Source organism: Phyllosticta citribraziliensis (assembly GCF_038025025.1).
Source record: "Phyllosticta citribraziliensis strain CPC 17464 chromosome Unknown J3D65scaffold_10, whole genome shotgun sequence".
NCBI classification, from domain to species: domain Eukaryota; kingdom Fungi; phylum Ascomycota; class Dothideomycetes; order Botryosphaeriales; family Phyllostictaceae; genus Phyllosticta; species Phyllosticta citribraziliensis.
Window position 1 is genome coordinate 1,845,779 of NW_027117347.1, and position 17,513 is coordinate 1,863,291.

At 55.3% G+C, this 17,513-nt stretch overlaps 6 protein-coding genes across 6 annotated transcripts; 4 read left to right on the forward strand and 2 right to left on the reverse strand.

The window, feature by feature from the left end:
* Positions 1 to 82: 82 nt before the first annotated feature.
* On the forward strand, positions 83 to 2,376 carry J3D65DRAFT_679818 (rab-GTPase-TBC domain-containing protein; the record flags this gene model as incomplete). Its single annotated transcript, XM_066803693.1, has 7 exons — positions 83 to 211; positions 286 to 301; positions 377 to 386; positions 437 to 547; positions 602 to 1,937; positions 1,988 to 2,245; positions 2,368 to 2,376. The coding sequence occupies exons 1-7, from the start codon at positions 188 to 190 to the stop codon at positions 2,374 to 2,376; spliced, it is 1,764 nt and encodes a 587-aa protein (XP_066652769.1). The 5' UTR covers positions 83 to 187.
* On the reverse strand, positions 2,369 to 3,855 carry J3D65DRAFT_635270 (cytidine deaminase-like protein). The gene is made up of 3 exons (XM_066801300.1): positions 3,806 to 3,855; positions 3,185 to 3,536; positions 2,369 to 3,130 (listed from the first exon to the last, which is right to left on the reverse strand). The coding sequence occupies exons 1-3, from the start codon at positions 3,825 to 3,827 to the stop codon at positions 2,419 to 2,421; spliced, it is 1,086 nt and encodes a 361-aa protein (XP_066652770.1). The 5' UTR covers positions 3,828 to 3,855; the 3' UTR covers positions 2,369 to 2,418.
* Positions 3,856 to 3,992: 137 nt separating this feature from the next.
* On the forward strand, positions 3,993 to 7,009 carry J3D65DRAFT_635272 (uncharacterized protein). The gene is made up of 4 exons (XM_066801301.1): positions 3,993 to 4,373; positions 4,442 to 4,550; positions 4,600 to 5,994; positions 6,045 to 7,009. The coding sequence occupies exons 1-4, from the start codon at positions 4,171 to 4,173 to the stop codon at positions 6,561 to 6,563; spliced, it is 2,226 nt and encodes a 741-aa protein (XP_066652771.1). The 5' UTR covers positions 3,993 to 4,170; the 3' UTR covers positions 6,564 to 7,009.
* A 9-nt stretch (positions 7,010 to 7,018) lies between these two features.
* On the reverse strand, positions 7,019 to 9,107 carry J3D65DRAFT_635274 (uncharacterized protein). Its single transcript, XM_066801302.1, has 3 exons — positions 8,091 to 9,107; positions 7,835 to 8,040; positions 7,019 to 7,756 (listed from the first exon to the last, which is right to left on the reverse strand). The coding sequence occupies exons 1-3, from the start codon at positions 8,995 to 8,997 to the stop codon at positions 7,418 to 7,420; spliced, it is 1,452 nt and encodes a 483-aa protein (XP_066652772.1). The 5' UTR covers positions 8,998 to 9,107; the 3' UTR covers positions 7,019 to 7,417.
* An 88-nt stretch (positions 9,108 to 9,195) lies between these two features.
* Positions 9,196 to 12,147, forward strand: J3D65DRAFT_635275 (DNA polymerase epsilon subunit B). Its single transcript, XM_066801303.1, has 2 exons — positions 9,196 to 9,934; positions 9,985 to 12,147. The coding sequence occupies exons 1-2, from the start codon at positions 9,252 to 9,254 to the stop codon at positions 11,729 to 11,731; spliced, it is 2,430 nt and encodes an 809-aa protein (XP_066652773.1). The 5' UTR covers positions 9,196 to 9,251; the 3' UTR covers positions 11,732 to 12,147.
* A 1,071-nt stretch (positions 12,148 to 13,218) lies between these two features.
* On the forward strand, positions 13,219 to 17,422 carry J3D65DRAFT_635279 (CHAT domain-containing protein). The gene is made up of 3 exons (XM_066801304.1): positions 13,219 to 15,175; positions 15,308 to 15,562; positions 15,644 to 17,422. The coding sequence occupies exons 1-3, from the start codon at positions 13,633 to 13,635 to the stop codon at positions 17,407 to 17,409; spliced, it is 3,564 nt and encodes a 1,187-aa protein (XP_066652774.1). The 5' UTR covers positions 13,219 to 13,632; the 3' UTR covers positions 17,410 to 17,422.
* The last annotated feature ends 91 nt before the right edge of the window (positions 17,423 to 17,513 follow it).

Consider the following 17,513-nt stretch of genomic DNA (forward strand, 5'->3'; position numbering starts at 1 on the left):
CGCGGCGGGCACGGACGGGGCCGTAGAGGGATGCATCGGATGCATGCCGGCCGGGGGGTCGGCGTCCGGGTCCGAGTGCCCCGCCCGGACTTGGCCTGGCCTGCCCTGCGTCCAGCCTCTGGGGACCGAGACCTGGACTGACGGACGTGACGTGTTTGGCTCGTCCTGCATCGCCGACAAGACAACAATGGCCGGGAAGAAGCAGCAGCAGGTAATCTTCCCTCATGCTCCGCGTCCTCCTCCTTCTAGGCCTGGGCTGCTCTGAGCTGACTTGCTTCACACAAGGAAATGGTCCAGGTTGGTTCGTAGCCTCAAGCTCTCCCCGCGCCCTCAACGGGGACCCGTCCTGCTAACGCCATCTCCCTTGGCAATATAGACCGCACAAGGTATGAGCCTCGGGGCGTTTGTCGTCATGTTTGCTTACGCCCCTGTCCAGCTCTGCATCCCCTTTCTGGCGCAACAACTCGGGCGCCTCCAAAAGCCATGAATCCAAGAAAGTCGTCGGCGCATCCTACTCTCACACGGATATCCTGAGATTCGATTCCCTGTAAACCCTTTTCTCCCCCCATTCTCTCTCTACGACGCTCATGTTCCCCTCAAGATCCGTCTCGACTTCCTCCCGCCCGCGCACCGCGAATTCCAACGAAAGTCCCCCCGCAAGCCGTAGCGGGACCACCGTGAACTCGCCCGGCCGCAAGCCCTTTCCTCCTACGTACCTATCAAACGACCCTGATGCAGAAGAGGATGAAGATGAGGAGGATCAGGACATTACGTTTGATGATGACGAGGACGAGTTTGGGTTGCCCAGCATAGCCAGCATGCGGCGAAAGGGCAAACGGAAACCCCTCAGCAAAGGCAAGGATCCCGGAGGAACACACTCGCTCCACGGCTCTATGGACGGCGGATTGGGTACGGCACAGCCGTGGCGTTTGGACAGTGGTGACATAGCGGAGGAGCGTAACGGGAGCACGGTTCCGCTCTATCCCACAGCCAAACCGTCCGTCGGCAAGATCCTACGGCCGCAGTACAAAGACATTCTGCGCGACCCTGCCAATGCGCTCCACCTCATTGCACATCCGACGCTCCCTGTCAACTCGCCGCAAAAGGAGGTCGAAGCCCATTCGGCACGAATATCTCGAATCAACAAGTTTAAGCGAATCCTGCAGTCGAGCAACATTGCCATCCCAGAACTCAGGTCAACAGCATGGTCTGGCATTCCGGTAGAAGTCCGCGCGATGACCTGGCAGCTCTTGCTTGGGTACCTGCCCGCCAACTCTGAACGTCGCGTCGCGACCTTGGAGAGGAAGCGCAGGGAATATCTGGATGGCGTCCGTCAAGCTTTTGATAGGAGCGCCGCGGGCCAAGAAATGGGGATACCACCCTCTGCATCGACAAGTCGAAGCCGTGGACAGGGGCTTGATGAAAGCATATGGCATCAGATCAGCATCGACGTCCCCAGGACGAACCCGCACTTGGAGCTGTACAGCTACGAGGCAACGCAGAGATCGTTGGAGCGCATATTGTACGTTTGGGCGATTAGGCACCCTGCTAGTGGCTACGTGCAAGGGATCAACGACCTGGTGACGCCGTTCTGGCAAGTCTTTCTCGGAGCCTACATCACCGACCCTGATGTAGAGTGCGGCATGGACCCTGGCCAACTACCCAAAGCTGTCCTCGATGCTGTTGAAGCGGACAGCTTTTGGTGCTTAACCAAGTTGTTGGATGGCATTCAAGACAACTACATTCATGCGCAACCTGGGATCCAGCGCCAGGTGGCAAGCTTACGGGACTTGACGACGAGGATCGACAAGACTTTGGCAGATCATCTAGAGAGAGAGGGTGTAGAATTCATCCAGTTCAGTTTCCGATGGATGAATTGTCTTTTGATGCGCGAGGTCAGCGTCAAGAACACCATCAGGATGTGGGACACTTATCTGGTAAGTCAACTTCCAAGACCTTCGATGTCTCACACTAACTGTGATTGCAGTCGGAAGAACGCGGCTTTTCCGACTTTCATCTCTACGTTTGCGCTGCCTTTCTAGTCAAGTGGAGCGACCAGCTGGTCAAGATGGATTTTCAGGAGATTATGATGTTTCTTCAATCGCTTCCCACGCGCAACTGGACCGAAAAAGACATAGAATTGCTGCTCAGCGAGGCCTTCATTTGGCAAAGTCTGTTCCGGGGAAGCAGCGCGCACCTCAAGGGGCAAGGTTCACAGACGAAAGGGGGGAATGAAGGCAGCAGGGTAGGCATGGGCCCAGAAAGATGAGATATTTGTTTTGGAGGGCAGGCAGGCATGTGTTCACTTACAGGCGTTGATTTGGCGGCAAATCATGAGCGCACGGCGTCATTCCGCTGACCTTTTAGTACCAGTAATTGTAAATATATTGCCGATGAAGGGATGAGAGATGCCCTTGTCTACGGCTTGATCTCTAAGCTGGCCAGATCCACCTCCGTTCCCGCCAGAGCTGCCAGGTCGACCAAGCCGTCGCGTGGCGGCACAAACTGCCTCAGCCCCACGCCGCCCTCGTCGAAGATGCGCGCCGCCTCCGTGTCCATGCTGTATGCCTGGCTGTAGACGACTTCGGAGATGCCGACCTGGGTAATCTTGATACTACACGTCAAGCACGGACAGGTGTCGCAATACAGGATGGTGCCGTCCTTGATGCGCTCGCGGCCGGCCTCGAGCAGCGCGTTCTCTTCGGCATGAAGACACAGACAAGTAGCAAGGCTGGAGCCGCCGGCCGCGGCGGCGTTGCAGCGCGGACAGCCACCGTCGGCGCAGTTGCGCATGCCGCGCGGCGTGCCGTTGTAGCCGGTGCTGAGGACGCGGTTGTTGCTGACGAGCACGCAGCCAACGCGGCGCTTCATGCAGTTGGAGCGCTGGGCCGCCAGCGACGCCAGCGTCATGAAGTAGGCGTCCCACGACGGTCGGAGCCGCGAGGGATTGGGTAGGTCGAGGGAGCGGAGAGAGGCGTGCAGAGAGGAAAGGGAGGGCGTGGCGTTCAGGAGGCGCAGCTGGGCGCGGTGGAGCAGTGCGGAGAGGTGCGTTGGTGCGGCGAAGAGGTGGGCGTCGTTGCGGACGACGAAGTCGGTCAGAGTAGGGGGAGGGAGTTGAGCGGATATGCAGCTACATTTGAATGTTCAGTGTTTGAAGCCTTCAGGGGAAACGACTGCGGCCTACCGTGCCTTGAACCTCTCCCACCGCACGCTGACAGGGGCGTCGACGCTGACGAGCAGGAAAAACGGCCGCCGGAGCAACGCGTCTACGATGCTTTCGTCCCAGATGTCTGTCGTTACCCAGCGCTCTCTCCAGCGCTTGGTGACAAACTCGAGCAAGCTGTGGACGTTGGGGAACAGAGGCTCGTTTGCTTCTTCGTCGGTCGGCGTCTCACGTGGTGTTGAGTCTGGGACGTGTTCGTTCGTGGCAGACTTTTCTACTGGAGGGGTGGGAGAGGTCCTTTCGAGTCGAATCCGCTTGAAGCCATGTTCTGAGACTAGATAGTCCGATATCGAAGACTTCCCGGCGCAGATTCCTGGGATGTGTCAGTTCGAGATCTCGGATGCTTCGAGCGTTGATTGAGCAGCAAACGCGTCAATCACGCTGATTTCCGGCAAGATTTGGGTAGTGGATACTGAAAGGAATCAAACAGTGTGGGAATATGGGGAGGAAACGCGCTTCTGGGCCGGATATAAAATGGACTGACGCTGGTGATTGACGGCGTTGGAATTTGAGATGATCAAGTTGTATAGAGATTCGAGAGACGAAAAAGAGAGTACAATCCGAGACGAGAGACAAACATACCTCCACAGACGCCTATGAGCATTTTGTTCGAAAGTCAGGGGCTGTTATTGAAATGTGGTTTGGCAGCAAGTTGGAGTTGCGGTTGGACACCTCAGGCGACAGGCCGGCTAAACACCGGCGAGCCGTGAGCACGGATGATCCTTACATCATCTGGCCGCTGGCAGAGGGACAGCTGATGGCTAGCTCTCCTCTCCTCTACATCCTCTTGACGCGCTGCCGCTGATCTGCTGAGACAGGCAAAGCCGACTGACAGTACCACATGCGCGCCCTCTGACCTCACCTTTTACGACGACCTCATCCGTTGCGCCGTTTGCGCGCTCTCCTCACCGAATCTCACAACCAACCCCGCTCCAAATCCACGCGCAATGGCGAGACCAGTCCAGTATGCGCCTTGGTCTTCGGACATCGAGCTCGCTTTCTACGCCTCGCTGGCATCGATCAAAGTGAATCATGACAAGCTCGACGACAGTTCCCGCAAGGTCTTGGGTCTTTATGAGATCAGGCCTCAGGATCCGCCAGAGCGCTCTTGCCGCATGCAGATCCTCGGCTCTGCCCTCACCACCGACGTGTGAGTCCCCATCATGAAGCTTTCTACCCTGGTGAAATCCATGCTGATGCGGTCGCAAACCAATACAGTGCTCCAAATGGCTACTTTCGCGCCGAAGGCATCATCCGCAACGTGAACACAAACGAGCAGTTCAAAGCTCTCGACCGCTCCGCCATCCTTGAGCGAGCTGGCCAAACGGTGCGCACGCCTTGGTCGCATACCTTGAAAAGACACTGACAATGCGCAGATTTGGGAGGCGATCAGTGACGGTACCATCTTCTCTTGTCCTTCGCTCCTTGCCTCATTCACGGTCATCTCGTTTGCGGACATCAAGAAGTACAAGTTCACGTACCACTTTGCCTTCCCCGCAATCCACTCCGACGGTCCGTGGAAACACATCACCGAGCCGTCAAAGCTCACTTCCCCGGAGACCACTGAGCTCGTTGAGGCGGTTCAGACATGGAAGTACCGGATGGACCGAGAGTTGGACTCGCGCCAGCACGGATTCTTCCTCGCGAAGAAAGTGAAGCGCTCGAGCGAACTTGCGCACCGCGATGGACACGAGGACGAGCACGACGTCAAGTCTCCTGGAGCCCATCAGGTCATCGGCTACACATGGGAGATCGGAACTCTCGCCCAGTATGAGCAGGGCTTCTTCAACAGCACGGACTTGAAGGACCGCTACGTCTGTTTCGCTGACCCTTCAACTTTTGAGGAGAATCCTGGCTGGATGCTGCGCAATCTCCTCGTGCTCGTCAAGCAGAGGTGGAAGCTTGAAAACGTCCAGATTCTCTGTTACAGAGATACCCACGCCGGTCGCGACATGCCTAGAAGTCTCATTTTTAACATTCAGGCTCCTCGGCCTACCACCAGCATCGAACTCGACACTTCGCTGGACCCCACCCCTCATCCTCGCCCACCATCTCCAAAAACGCCAAAGATGCCCAAGGTTACCGGCTGGGAGCGCAACGACACCAAGAAGCTCCAGAGCCGCATGGTCGACCTGGCTGCTTACATGGATCCCACGCGCCTGGCTGACCAAGCTGTGGATCTGAACCTGAAGCTGATCAAGTGGCGCATCGCCCCGTCAATCGATCTCGATGTCGTCAAGAACACCAAATGCCTTCTGCTCGGCGCCGGTACCCTTGGCTCTTACGTGTCGCGGAACCTGCTTGGATGGGGCGTGCGCAAGGTGACTTTCGTCGACAATGCCAAAGTCAGCTTTTCGAATCCCGTCCGCCAGCCTCTATTCGACTTCAAGGACTGCTTGGAAGGCGGAGCTCCAAAGGCAGAACGTGCCGCAGAGGCGCTTAGGGAAATCTACCCCGGCGTCGACTCCGAAGGACATGTCATGTCTGTTCCCATGGCTGGCCACCCAGTGGTTGACGAGGCCAAGACGCTGGCCGACTTCGACAAGCTGAAGAAGTTGATCGACGAGCACGACGCCATCTTCCTTCTGATGGACACGCGAGAGTCACGATGGCTGCCGACAGTCATGGGCAAGGCAGCAGGCAAGATTGTCATGAACGCTGCCCTGGGCTTCGACACTTTTGTGGTCATGAGACAGGGCCTGAAGGCCGGCGGACCAGAAGAGGCGGAGATGGGATGTTACTTCTGCAACGATGTCGTTGCACCCGCTGATGTGAGTCATTCTCACCGTTCCCTGAGAGCTATTACTAACGTGCGAGACAGTCACTCAAGGACGCCACACTGGACCAACAGTGTACAGTCACTCGTCCGGGAATCGCGGCAATTGCCTCGGCACTTCTTGTCGAGCTCTTGGTCTCCGTCGTCCAACATCCTCTCCGCGCACATGCCCCAGCGCCATCGAGCTCGTCAGAAAATCCTACCGACGCAGATTCCCGTGCCTTTGCGGCGCCTTCAAGTCCCGGCTCCTCCCCTTCGCGCCCATTCAAGCATCCCCTTGGCCTTGTTCCCCACCAAATTCGCGGATTTCTCTCAAACTTCTCCAACCTTTGCATCAGGGGCCAACCGTACGACTGCTGCAGCGCTTGCAGCGACCGCATTGTCGATCGCTACAAGGCCGAGGGCTGGGATTTTGTCAAGCGTGCTCTTAACCAGAAGGGCTGGGTTGAGGAAGTGAGCGGTCTCGCAGAGGTGCAGCGCCGCGCAGAGGAGCTCGAAAGGGACGGCATGGTCGAGTGGAGCGACAGCGAAGACGACGGAGAGGGCGAGGGCGAGCTGATTTGATGAGACCGAGGACGACATTCACGACTGCTGGTACGGATATGATGGCACATGGCGAATGAGATACGAACGACGAACGATGAAAGCGAAGTGGATCCTCTCAGCCAAGCGTCTCTACGTTGCTTCCTTAACACTGGAACTTGCTCTCGCGATTTGAGGCCCTTGAGCATCATGGCTGGTTGGATCTCGTTTTTCTTTTCCCCCTTTTCTGTATCATAAAGGACTGGCGCTGCATGGCGTTTGATGATGGGATCTTCTCCACGGCCTTGCTTCTTTGTGGCTTCATGGCGTGATGGGGAACGGCCTCGCGGTCTGGTAGGTAGGGTCTGGCTTTCGCAGCTTTGAGGTTTCGAGTTTAGATTCCCTTTTCCGGTGATGAGGGAGGCGTTGGTGGGTAAGATAGGGCTCGATAGCTAGCAGTATCACGTAATGGCTTGAACGATCGCAAGTGAAAATCAAGAGACTGATCCGAAGCACTCTGTCGGCTTGTCTCACATGAGTTGTGACATGCCTGTCTGCGTCCTTTTCTTGTGGTACGAGTCCATTGTCCCAGCGTCGCCGTTATCAAGCCAATATGCTCTCCCTTTCCTCAATGGTCTCATTTACAGTGCACCACAAATCCACTTGGTGACAAACATCCAAGGCTTGACTCACTGCTTTTGCTGCCCTGCCCTGCCCTATCCGATTCCAAGAACGCCCCGGCCAGGAGATGTGTATCCGCTCAACCATTACGCGAACAAAAAGAGAAGGGAAGAAAGGAAAAGAAGCTCAAATTGTGCAGGGCCCACCCCAATAATCCGACACGCTCGCGCAATGCAAAGAAAGAGTTGGCAAAAACCAAGCTATCATCAATGCAGTCACGACTCATCGACCTTGGCCTTCTTCGCCTCGTCCCCAGCCGCATCCTTCATCTCAGCATCGTCATTCTTCCTCTTCGAACCAGCCGACGCCGAAGCGTCCGCCGGCTTCGCAGCACTGTCGCCGCCGTTCGGTGCGGGGGCAGGCTTCTTGCGCTTGATAAGGCTGGAGATGTCGCTGGCGCCCTTGAGCTTGCCCTCGAGCTCCTTCCGTTCCTGCTCCGAGGGCTGGCCGAGCAGCTCGCTCAGCACGCCGGCGATGGGGTTGCTCGCGTCAGGGGCACCGGCCGGGTTGCTCGGGGCGCTGAGCGAGATGGCGGGGGCACGGAGTTCGGCGAGCTGGTTGTGGCGTGTTAGTTTGATTTGTTCTCATCTGGTGCGAGGTACGGTAGGAGAGGGAAGCGGGTAGGTGCTTACGCGGTCCTCCATGTCCTTGACCATCTCCTTGACGTCGAGGACGCGTTGGCGCAGGTCAGCGGCCTCTTCGGGTGCGGCATTGGGTAGCTCGGCTTCGGTCTTGGTGATGCGCAAGTTGCACGAGGCGATGGCCTTTTCCATTTCGGCAGCGGCGTCGGCGCGCATGTCTTCGTCGACTTTGGCATCCTTCGGGTTCACCTTGCCGCCTGTGTATGCGTCAGCTTTGCGCCCCGAAAGCGTGGATGAAAACACTTACCATTAGCTTCGGCTTGCGCTTGAGCCTTGCGGACCTCGGTCATGGAGCCAAATTCGAGGGCTAGCGAGAGGAAGTAGTGGCCTTCGGCAATGACGCTCGATTCCTCGGGGTAGAGCTTCTGCTTGATCTCCAGCGCGGCGCGGAAGTCGTTGACGGCTTCAACAAAGTTCTCGTTCTCCAGGCCAATCTCGGCCTGCAAGTGGCGCGTCTCTGCGAGCTTCTCCAGCACCTTGCGCTCCTCGGGGTCCAACTCTTTTGCCGGCGCCTTTCCCTTGCCCTTGTCGCCGGTGGTGTCTCGTGCACTGGACTGTAACGCCTCGAGCTGTTTCTCCAGCAAGCAACGCGCGACATCGAGAATCTCGTAGGCGTTGGAGAAGTCGTCCTCTTCCTCGAGCGCGTCGGCCTCGGCTTCTTCGTCTTCCTCGTCGGATTCAGTGTCCCAGTTCTCGTCGCCGGTGATTTGGAAAAACGGCTTGTTCTCGACCGTCTGGTCGTTGGTGTCTGCCTTGCCGTCCTTCTCCTCTACCACGGCCTCTACTACCTCTTCTGCCAGCTTCTGCTCCCCGCTCGGCAGCGCTTCTTCAGCCTTGGTGTTTCCGTCGCCATTCTTCTGCTGTTTCTTGGGCTTCTTCGCTGGCTTTTCCTCGCTGGCGACTCTGCCGCCGAGGACGTCACTCTTAGCGACTGCGACCTTGTATAGGCAGCGGCCGTAGCGGAAGTATAGCTCGGCGTTCTCGGGCGCCATTTCGCCATTCAGTTCAACTTGGACTTCGGTCGCTTTGGAGTAAATGTCGGCAGCCTCATCGTAGTTCTTGAGGCGGTACTGCAGCTCCGCAGCGGCGAGGAGAGCAGAAAGCTTGTCCTGCGAGTGATCGGACTCGTCGCGGATGGTTTCGAGGGATGCCATTGTGTCGCAAGTGTACGCGGATGAGAGTGAGCAGTGTTTGGTGACCAGAAAGCCGACGTGTGGTGTGGGTTGTTGTGTTGCGAGGCGGCGGTGGTGGTGGTGGTGAGGAGCTGTCCAGCTGAAGGGAAAGTTGAGCCGAAACGAAACGCGCCCGCGCGCTTGCAATCGCGACGCGTCTTCCCGGTCCGCCTTGATCAACGACACCACTCCACTTCTCCACCACCACGGAAGCGCAGCGCCTCTGATCCAGGAAAATGGCTTTTCTGAATCGTAGAACTGGCGACGCCAAGCTCAAAACTGCTCCCGACCTCATACCGTCATCCTCACCAGCGTTTGCGACTCCGCCAGTCAACCCTGCCCGTCCTCTACGAACGGCGCCTATTCCTGCGCCGCCTTCTTTGAAGCCCACCGTCCTCCCAATCGTCCTTCCACCGGCTTCTCTGAGACCACTGGCATTCAGGACATTCACGAAAAAGCATAATCTCACCATTTCGTCATCTGCGCTCGCAGCACTCGCTACATTTGTCGGACGACATTGCGGCTCGGGATGGAGGGAAGAGGGACTCGCGGAAAAGGTTTTGGAAGAGGTCGCACGAGCATGGAAAAAAGCCAGCGGTAGCGTCATCGTTCAAGGAGATGATCCGCTGCTGAAGACCATTCTCAAGACGCTGGAAGGATGTATGGTCGGCGGGCGAGTTGTGCAAGGGAAAACTCCAACGCTTTCGCGAGACAGCAGCTTCAAATTTGGTGCCAATGGCCTTGACCCCGGGGCAGTGCCGACACTGGAAAAGCAGGACAGCTTTGGAATAAGTGGCCTGAGTGTGGGCGAGGAGGACGGAGAGGACGAGAGCAGAGATCCACGCGATTGGATCAAAGTTGTTGGAGCCTACGAGCACCCCAAGATGGTGTACAATGTCATGAAGAAGCACTTTGATAGGTACGGCGCCCAATTCACTGACAGCATTGAACTCAAGCTAAATATTCCAGATCGACCGCGAAACCCACCCTCTTCCCGCAGCCCTCTACCAAGACAGAGCTTTTCCGCCAACGATATCACATCATCCATCAGCGCCTATTGCGTAACGAGTCCTTTGCGACTCCCTCATTTGCCGGCAACAGGACATCGTCACTCCATCGTACCGATACGGGCTCGGCTTCCTCAACAAACAAAATCACTCCCATCTCCAACCTGCTCGGCCGTCACGGTACCAATCACCTCCTCCTGGGATTGCTTGCAGTCTCGCCCACCGGAACCTTGGCTCTCTCAGATCTCACAGGCACCATTGCCTTGGACATCACGCACGCGCGTCCAATCCCCGACGATGGAGCATGGTATTCGCCTGGAATGATTGTGCTTGTTGATGGCACATATGAGGAGGACTACAGCAATATTCACGCTGGATCAGCCAACGCGCTTGGTGCGACCGGTGGTGTTGGAGGAACGATTGGAGGGAAGTTCATTGGGTTTTCAATCGGCCATCCACCACCCGAGAAGCGCTCCCTCACACTTGGAACTCCCGACAGCAACGTCCCAGACGCCTCCACAAGTGCTGCCGTAGGGCCCGCATTTGGCTGGACGGACTTTCTAGGCATGGGCTCTGAACGTGCGACGGGCGCGAAAATGCGAAGAATCCAAGCACGTCTGCTGGGATCCGAGGCCCCCACAGCAAGTCATACCAAAATCGTCATTGCTGCGGATGTAAACCTCGACAACCCCCAAACCTTTACCGCTCTTCGCACATTACTCTCTACATACGAGGCTACGCCCATTACCGATTACCCGCTCGCCATGGTCTTCATTGGCAACTTTGTTTCGACCGCAGCCATGGCGGGCGTTCCAGGTCACGGCAGCATAGAGTACAAGGAGCACTTCAACGCTTTGGCCTCTGTATTTTCAGACTATCCTCAACTGATTGCTCGGACCACCCTTGTGTTCGTCCCTGGTGACAATGACGCCTGGCCCAGCTCATTCTCGTCTGGGGCGGCTTGCCCTCTGCCAAGAAAGAACGTTCCCGACATTTTCACCAGCCGCATCAAGCGTGTGGTACAAGAAGCGAACAGAGAGATCGGCGGCTCGGAAAAGCGAAAAGAGGGCGAAGTCATCTGGACAAGCAATCCAAGTCGACTGACTTGGTTCGGTGTGCAAGGAGAAATGGTCCTGTTCCGCGACGACGTGACAAGCCGGTTACGACGCAGCGCCATCCGCTTCAAGAAGCCTGAAGAAGAAGAGGACGGTGAGGACGAGGATATGGACCTGGAGGAAGAAGCGCAGCGGCGCCGCAATAGCCGTGAAGCCACAGTTGCTTCCGTGCTGCCCGAAGACGACGCTGCACCAGCCGACTCAATGGAAGTGGACCAGCCGCCAGAGAACGAGTCGCCATCGCTCACCCACCGTCCAAAGTCTCAGCATCAGCCGATTCCCGGGTCGTCTCTTGATTCCGACACCCTCCTTGCTCGCGCGTTAACTCGCACAATCATCTCACAGTCACATCTTTCGCCCTTTCCGCTGCATGTGCGGCCCGTCCATTGGGACTTTGCGCATACCCTGGGTATCTACCCTCTGCCAACTGCCCTCGTGTTGGCGGACAATGACGCCCCGAGCTTTGCCCTGAAGTACATGGGTTGCGCGGTGATGAATCCGGGGAGTATTGCTGACGGGAGGAAAGGTGAGCGATGTCGCTGGGTCGAGTACTGTGTGCGGGAGGGCAAGGGCACTGTCAGGGTTGTTGATTAAGTCAAGCATTTGGGGGGGTTTTCACCATCGAGGGGATTTCATGACATTGCAGTTCATATGTCCACTGGTTGACTTCGGCATCTTGGGCGACGCTTGCAATATTTCCTGGACACATCGGCGCTGCGACGCGCAGCCTGGAGACATGTTGTCACCCAAGAATGAGGAAAGCCGTTCAGTCCTCATCAGCAACCATGTAGACCTGATCGCCGACTTCCACGCCGTTCTCAAGCAATTCAGCTATTCCCTCCTCATCGTCGTCGTCATCATCCTCGTCCTCTCCGTCTCCATCTTCTGCGCCCTCACAATTTCCATCGAGTTCCTCTGCTAGATCTGCGCTGATGACTTCTTCGTCGTTATTGCCAAGCTTCTCGCCAAAAACAGACCAGGTTATCTTGTCGTCCAGTTTTGCTTGGTCCACATGTTTCCTTTGCAAGCTTCGTCAGATTATATGGCATGCGCGATCCAACTGGTGACTTACCGGAAGCCCAAGCTCCTCCAGACGATCTACTTGAAGCCGATTGCAAAGATGTGCTCGCCTTCGAGACCAAAAATCTTTTTCAGCTCCTCCGATCTCGAATGTCCGACGCCGACTCCAGAGTCGAGTTGTTCTCCTATGCGCAACTGTCAGCACAGAAATATTTCTGTGGTGGATGCAATGGATGGCGACGAAATTGATGGGTCCGAAGTTCTGAACTCACCCAAGCCGATACATCGATGCCGTCAGTCTCAATCATCAGTGTGATTCAAATCGGCGGAAAATTCTTTGCTTTGTCCCTCAGGGATGGTCGGATTCTTTGCGGTTTGCAGCTCGACGATCAAATGGCGGTTCCGACCCCACTTGATGTTCAACCACTCCTGCGCCTCTTCATCTCTGACGAATTTCTAAAGAGTGGCTGGGCTGCCGGAACTAGCATTGGTCGACTCCCATGCATTTGAGCTCCGAGTCGTTCTTGTTCTTGAAGGTGTTCGATTTATCGAGCAGGCTCGCCAAAGACGGACAAGGATAGTGCGAACTGGCTGCCAACACTAAAGCCTCGAATTCCAGTCTCACGATGCGCACAAGAATGTTTGTGGGAAGCAATTTCTCACCGTTTCGGCAGGGCATCTCAGTTCCAGTGCCGACACCCGCAAAATTCGCTTAAACGGAGCAGCTTCCCGCCCCCTCAGGACTTTCGAAGCCGTAAGGAGACCCGGCGTGCTGAAAGTTTACCGCTCGGCCCAGACATCCGAAGTTGACTCGGCTGCAGGTCGTGGCGGAATGTCTATTTCAGGACGCAGTCAACGCGCGCATATCCAAAGAATGAGCGTGATCGACGAGTTCCGGATACATGCATAGCCGCTCTGTCAAGAGTGGGGGATCGAGCCGCTTTGTTGACTGGGGGCCATCTAATACCTACAGCTATGCAATCCCAAATCCACTTGCTACAGGGCAATAGCACTTTGTGGTCGAAATCTCATCCCCGAAGTACGAAAACCAAGAAGTAAGGCGTTATCAACTCAATCAATGGTTGAATCATCACCATAGACAGCTACAAAGAAAGGACAATGAACGGGTCTCTCCTGATCGAGCGGTGCCCTCCACGCTTCGTGCGCGATTGTAACCTTTGCATGAGCATTCCGTGCAATTGGGAACCAATTATGTCGCTAGCAAAGCAATTCTCGCGAGCTTTAAGCGCCACGGTTCCAAATGGAGGTAAAAGAAAAAGCGAGAGAGCAATATCCTTGACGGTGGGGCTACAGGGGCGCCTGAAGTTCAGCGCTAACAGTTCTACATTTATTTTCGCAATCGCGCAAACAATCGGAATGCTCAAGAAAGCGTCATTTTCGATTCTTCGATCCGAGAAGCTCGAATTACCGGAGCACCAAAACGTACACATCAATTCGAAAGTTCTAGACCAGAGATGCGGTTTCCAGGAGCCCTCAAGCGCGCCCGCGGCTCTGTACGTTCGCACCTTGGTACCATTGACAAAACCACGGAGCGGGTACTCTCCTTTGCGGAGGAGCTAGCATTCCAGGCCACCGAGCAGACTGATCAGTACGAAGAGACCGGTGATGTCGAGAAACTCCGCCGAGCGATCAATTTCCTGCAGCAAGCCCTGAACACTATAAGCGAAGACCAAAGGAAACCAATTTTTGAGCGCGACGATTATTTGGGCGAGTTCGTGCACGGAATTTCGCAAGACCAATGTCTTGCTATCCGGACCTTGTTCTTTGCAACCGGTGATGCGGCATACCTTCATCATTGCATCAATCAAACCAAGATGCTTGTCGCAGCTTCACCGAAACCTCCCCGGTCTCTCTTCTTCGAGCTTTGCTTTCTGAGCCGCACCCTTTCTTATCGCTACTTTGCACTTGGAGAAGAAAATGAGAGCGATCGAAGAGATGCTCTCGATGCTCTTCGACGCGCCTCATCAGTCCTGCAAAAGGAGCGCAAAAAACTGGATCTCTCAGGTGCGGAGTTGACCACCTTCCAAGAAGAAAAAGAACTGCTCGACAAGCCGATCGAAATTGCAAAAGGCATATATCTCTACAACCGCGCAGCCAATTTCAAACGCCGGTTCTTCCACTCTGGAGATCTCAAGGCCTTGCGGTCCGCCCGCTCGTATTTCGCCAGAGCTTTGCAGCTTTTCCCTCCGGCTCATCCAAATTACACAAAATGTGCCGTCAGTGTCGCTGACTGCGAAGTAAATTATGTCCATGGGACCAACGACATCGCCGGATTGCAACCAGCGCTGAAAGTAATCGATTCCCTTGACGTCACCGGTTCAAGTACCGATGAGTTTATGGATGCTACGCACACGAAAAGCCTGCTTTACAGAACCAAGTACGATTTCTCATCTGATCCCAAGGACCTTGAGTACTCCATAGCAGCGGCCAAGGCTGCCGTTGCGATCAGCGCAAAGAGCCGAAACCTACGCATGTTTGCGTTGGAAAACCTTAGCAGCCAGCTTTGTCGTCGTGCTGAAGCCCAGCGATCTTCTGAAGACATCGATGCCGCGATCGTAGCCGCGAGAAATGCACTTGACGTGTGTTCCGAGGAACGAGTTCAGCGGGCGGAGGCATATGCTAACCTCGGCGCTCGACTTGAAATGAAGTACACTCTTTTCGGCGGATCAGAGAACCTAGTGGCTGCTATTGGGCATTCTCGCTTTGCTGTTACCACGTTGCCGGAAAACCACCGAAAAAGAGCATTGCATTTGCACAACTTGTCGAATGGACTGAGACTTGTCTTTGAGGATTCCGGAAAGGCGGAAGTGCTGGATGAGAGCATTCGAGTGGAGCGCAATGCGTTGAAAATCGCAGCGAGAGATGATCCCGAAAAGTACATCATGCTGTATGGGTTGAGCCTTTCGCTGGAGCATCGCTTCAGGAAGACCCAAAATTCGCAAGACATGAACGAAGCCATGTCAGCAGCAGAAGAAGCGCTAGCCGGGATGCCAAAAGGTAGGCAAATACGGGAACTTTTCCTAGCGGACGACGCCCATTCAAGGTGGATCGAGCAGGGTGCGGTGTTTTTTTTAGGAGTCACGTTGTATGATGTCTGTTCAATTGAGACTGTGCTGATGAATGTACTAGGAAGCACCAGATATCCCATGTGTCTTCACAACCTGGCAAATGTTCTGCACGACAGATTCATGCGGTCGAAGGCGATCTGCGACATTGACCGAGCAGTGAAAGCCGCTTCCGATGCGATTTCAAGCGGTAGTTCCGATGAGACCGGTGAACTCGTTTACTCAATGACGCTTTCCGCGTGTCTGTTCTCAAGGCATGATATCAGTAGAGACGTTGCTGACATTGACCAAGCCATCAGTGTTGCGCGCGGTGTCATTCGTAAGTCCGCTTCATTTCCACTAGTAAGGTACTCAAGGATTTGATGGGATTGATCCAATACTGAAATTAGTTTTACTTCAGAGAAATGTTCTCGATCGCATCCGAAGCGACCCCACTGGTTGAGCGAGCTTGTATTACTGCTTGACCGTAGGTTCGAGTGTTCGGGCTCGAAAGAAAAACACGAGTATCTTGACCAAGCATTGCAATTTCGAAAGGAAAGCGTGGCCACACTTTCAGAGCATCATCCAGACATGGCCTGGTTTTTATGCTCTCTCGGAAGCCTTCAAGTGAAAAAGAATGAGTTGCTCATAGACGGTGCGAACCAGCGAAAGCCAGGTTTCTTATTGGGTGCAATCGCGTCATTCCGCCGGGGTTTCAATCAAGCGAACGCCAGTCCCTCAAGCAAAATCTGCAACGGAATGCTGGCCGGCTCCTGCTACATGGCCTTGGGGAACTGGGAGCCTGCGAGCGAGATCTTATCAGGAAGCGTTCAGCTTTTGCAGCAAGTCAGTCCACTTTCCTTGGACGACAATGATCGTCAGCACCAGCTTCGGGGTCTTACGGGCCTGTCCACGGAAGCCTGCGTATCTTATCTCATGTTGGGCAAAGTTGAAGCTGCCGCCGAGATTTTGGAGGCTGGCCGAGGAATCATCGCCAACATCTCGACAAGACAACACGAAGATCATAAAGCTTTGAAGAGCGCGAGTTTGAGCCTTCACACTCAGTACACCGAGCTTTGTCAGTCATTGTCGCTGGGCTCGTCCGCCGAGAGAGACGAGGGCCTAGATCTGGTGGCGAAGCGAAACCAGGATCAAGCGAGCCTCGAAAGAATCGAAGAGCGCATTCGTCGGCTACCGGGTCTGGAGCATTTCAACAAAAGACTTTCGGCTTCGCAGATTCGTCGACTTGCTGAAAGAGGCCCTTTGGTATCCTATTGCACCACAGAGTCTCGAGCTTTTGCGCTCATCGTCACAACGAAATCAATTAGCTCCTTGCCGTTGCCCGATCTTCTTTGGGACGATGTCGAGAGAAACACACCTCTGGTTACCGGAGACAACAGATTGAGTCTTCGGCCGCCGTCGAAACGGTCCGGAGCAAACAAGAAAATGCGAGAATTGCTTGCTTGGCTATGGGACACGGCGGTGAAGCCAGTGCTCGACCATCTAGGACTAATTCGAAGTGAGGGGGAACGGCTTCACCCTCGATTGTGGTGGGTGACGAGTGGGCCTCTGGGCGTCATGCCTTTGCACGCAGCCGGTAAAGGCAGCAAGTTCCCACAGGAGAACACGTACGCCCATGTTGTCTCGTCGTACACTGCCACTTTTTCCGCCCTGGCATTCGCTCGACAATGTCAATCGAAGGTTTCCCGGGCTCAGCCGAAAGTGGCTCTGGTAACCATGCCGAAAACAGCCGCGAGGAGAGACTTGAACACTGCAGCGGAGGTACAAGCCGTGCGCGATGCTTTTTCAACTTCGGGCACTGGACTGGTTGAGATGTGTCAACCTGCGGCGGCAGACGTCTTGCACCAAGTCCGCGGCGGCAGCATCGACGTTTTTCACTTCTCCTGCCATTCCGAACCTGATCTCAACGACCCTTCAAAAACATCTTTGCTCTTTGGCTGCGATGCGACCGCCACATCTCCAGATCGACTTCCGATCCAGGAACTGAGAAAATTCAACGGTGCGACCGACCTGTCGTCCCGCGCGCCGCAACTCGCGTATCTTTCAGCGTGCTGCACGGCGCAGCAGTACGATTTGAAACTCCTCGACGAAAACGTCCATTTGGCAGCAGTTTTCCAGGTGATGGGATTTCCGTCCGTGATCGGAACGCTTTGGGAAGCAGATTAGGGTTAGGGTTAGGGTTAGGGTTAGGGTTAGGGTTAGGGTTAGGGTTAGGGTTAGGGTTAGGGTTAGGGTTAGGGTTAGGGTTAGGGTTAGGGTTAGGGTTAGGG

Excerpts from the sequence above, each read along its gene's own strand:
- J3D65DRAFT_635270 (XM_066801300.1), bottom strand. The coding sequence starts at position 3,827 with ATGCTCATAGGCGTCTGTGGAG. Across the intron at positions 3,537-3,805 it reads GCTCATAGGCGTCTGTGGAG|GAATCTGCGCCGGGAAGTCT; the intron begins GTATGTTTGTCT and ends GACACATCCCAG. Across the intron at positions 3,131-3,184 it reads TGGGAGAGGTTCAAGGCACG|CTGCATATCCGCTCAACTCC; the intron begins GTAGGCCGCAGT and ends ATTCAAATGTAG.
- J3D65DRAFT_635272 (XM_066801301.1), top strand. The coding sequence starts at position 4,171 with ATGGCGAGACCAGTCCAGTATGCGCCTTGGTCTTCGGACATCGAGCTC. Across the intron at positions 4,374-4,441 it reads TCTGCCCTCACCACCGACGT|TGCTCCAAATGGCTACTTTC; the intron begins GTGAGTCCCCAT and ends AAACCAATACAG. Across the intron at positions 5,995-6,044 it reads ATGTCGTTGCACCCGCTGAT|TCACTCAAGGACGCCACACT; the intron begins GTGAGTCATTCT and ends CGTGCGAGACAG.
- J3D65DRAFT_635274 (XM_066801302.1), bottom strand. The coding sequence starts at position 8,997 with ATGGCATCCCTCGAAACCATCCGCGACGAGTCCGATCACTCGCAGGAC. Across the intron at positions 8,041-8,090 it reads AGCGCAAGCCGAAGCTAATG|GCGGCAAGGTGAACCCGAAG; the intron begins GTAAGTGTTTTC and ends ACGCATACACAG. Across the intron at positions 7,757-7,834 it reads TCAAGGACATGGAGGACCGC|CTCGCCGAACTCCGTGCCCC; the intron begins GTAAGCACCTAC and ends CGCCACAACCAG.
- J3D65DRAFT_635275 (XM_066801303.1), top strand. The coding sequence starts at position 9,252 with ATGGCTTTTCTGAATCGTAGAACTGGCGACGCCAAGCTCAAAACTGCT. Across the intron at positions 9,935-9,984 it reads ATGAAGAAGCACTTTGATAG|ATCGACCGCGAAACCCACCC; the intron begins GTACGGCGCCCA and ends TAAATATTCCAG.
- J3D65DRAFT_635279 (XM_066801304.1), top strand. The coding sequence starts at position 13,633 with ATGCGGTTTCCAGGAGCCCTCAAGCGCGCCCGCGGCTCTGTACGTTCG. Across the intron at positions 15,176-15,307 it reads GCTAGCCGGGATGCCAAAAG|GAAGCACCAGATATCCCATG; the intron begins GTAGGCAAATAC and ends TGAATGTACTAG. Across the intron at positions 15,563-15,643 it reads TGTTGCGCGCGGTGTCATTC|AGAAATGTTCTCGATCGCAT; the intron begins GTAAGTCCGCTT and ends GTTTTACTTCAG.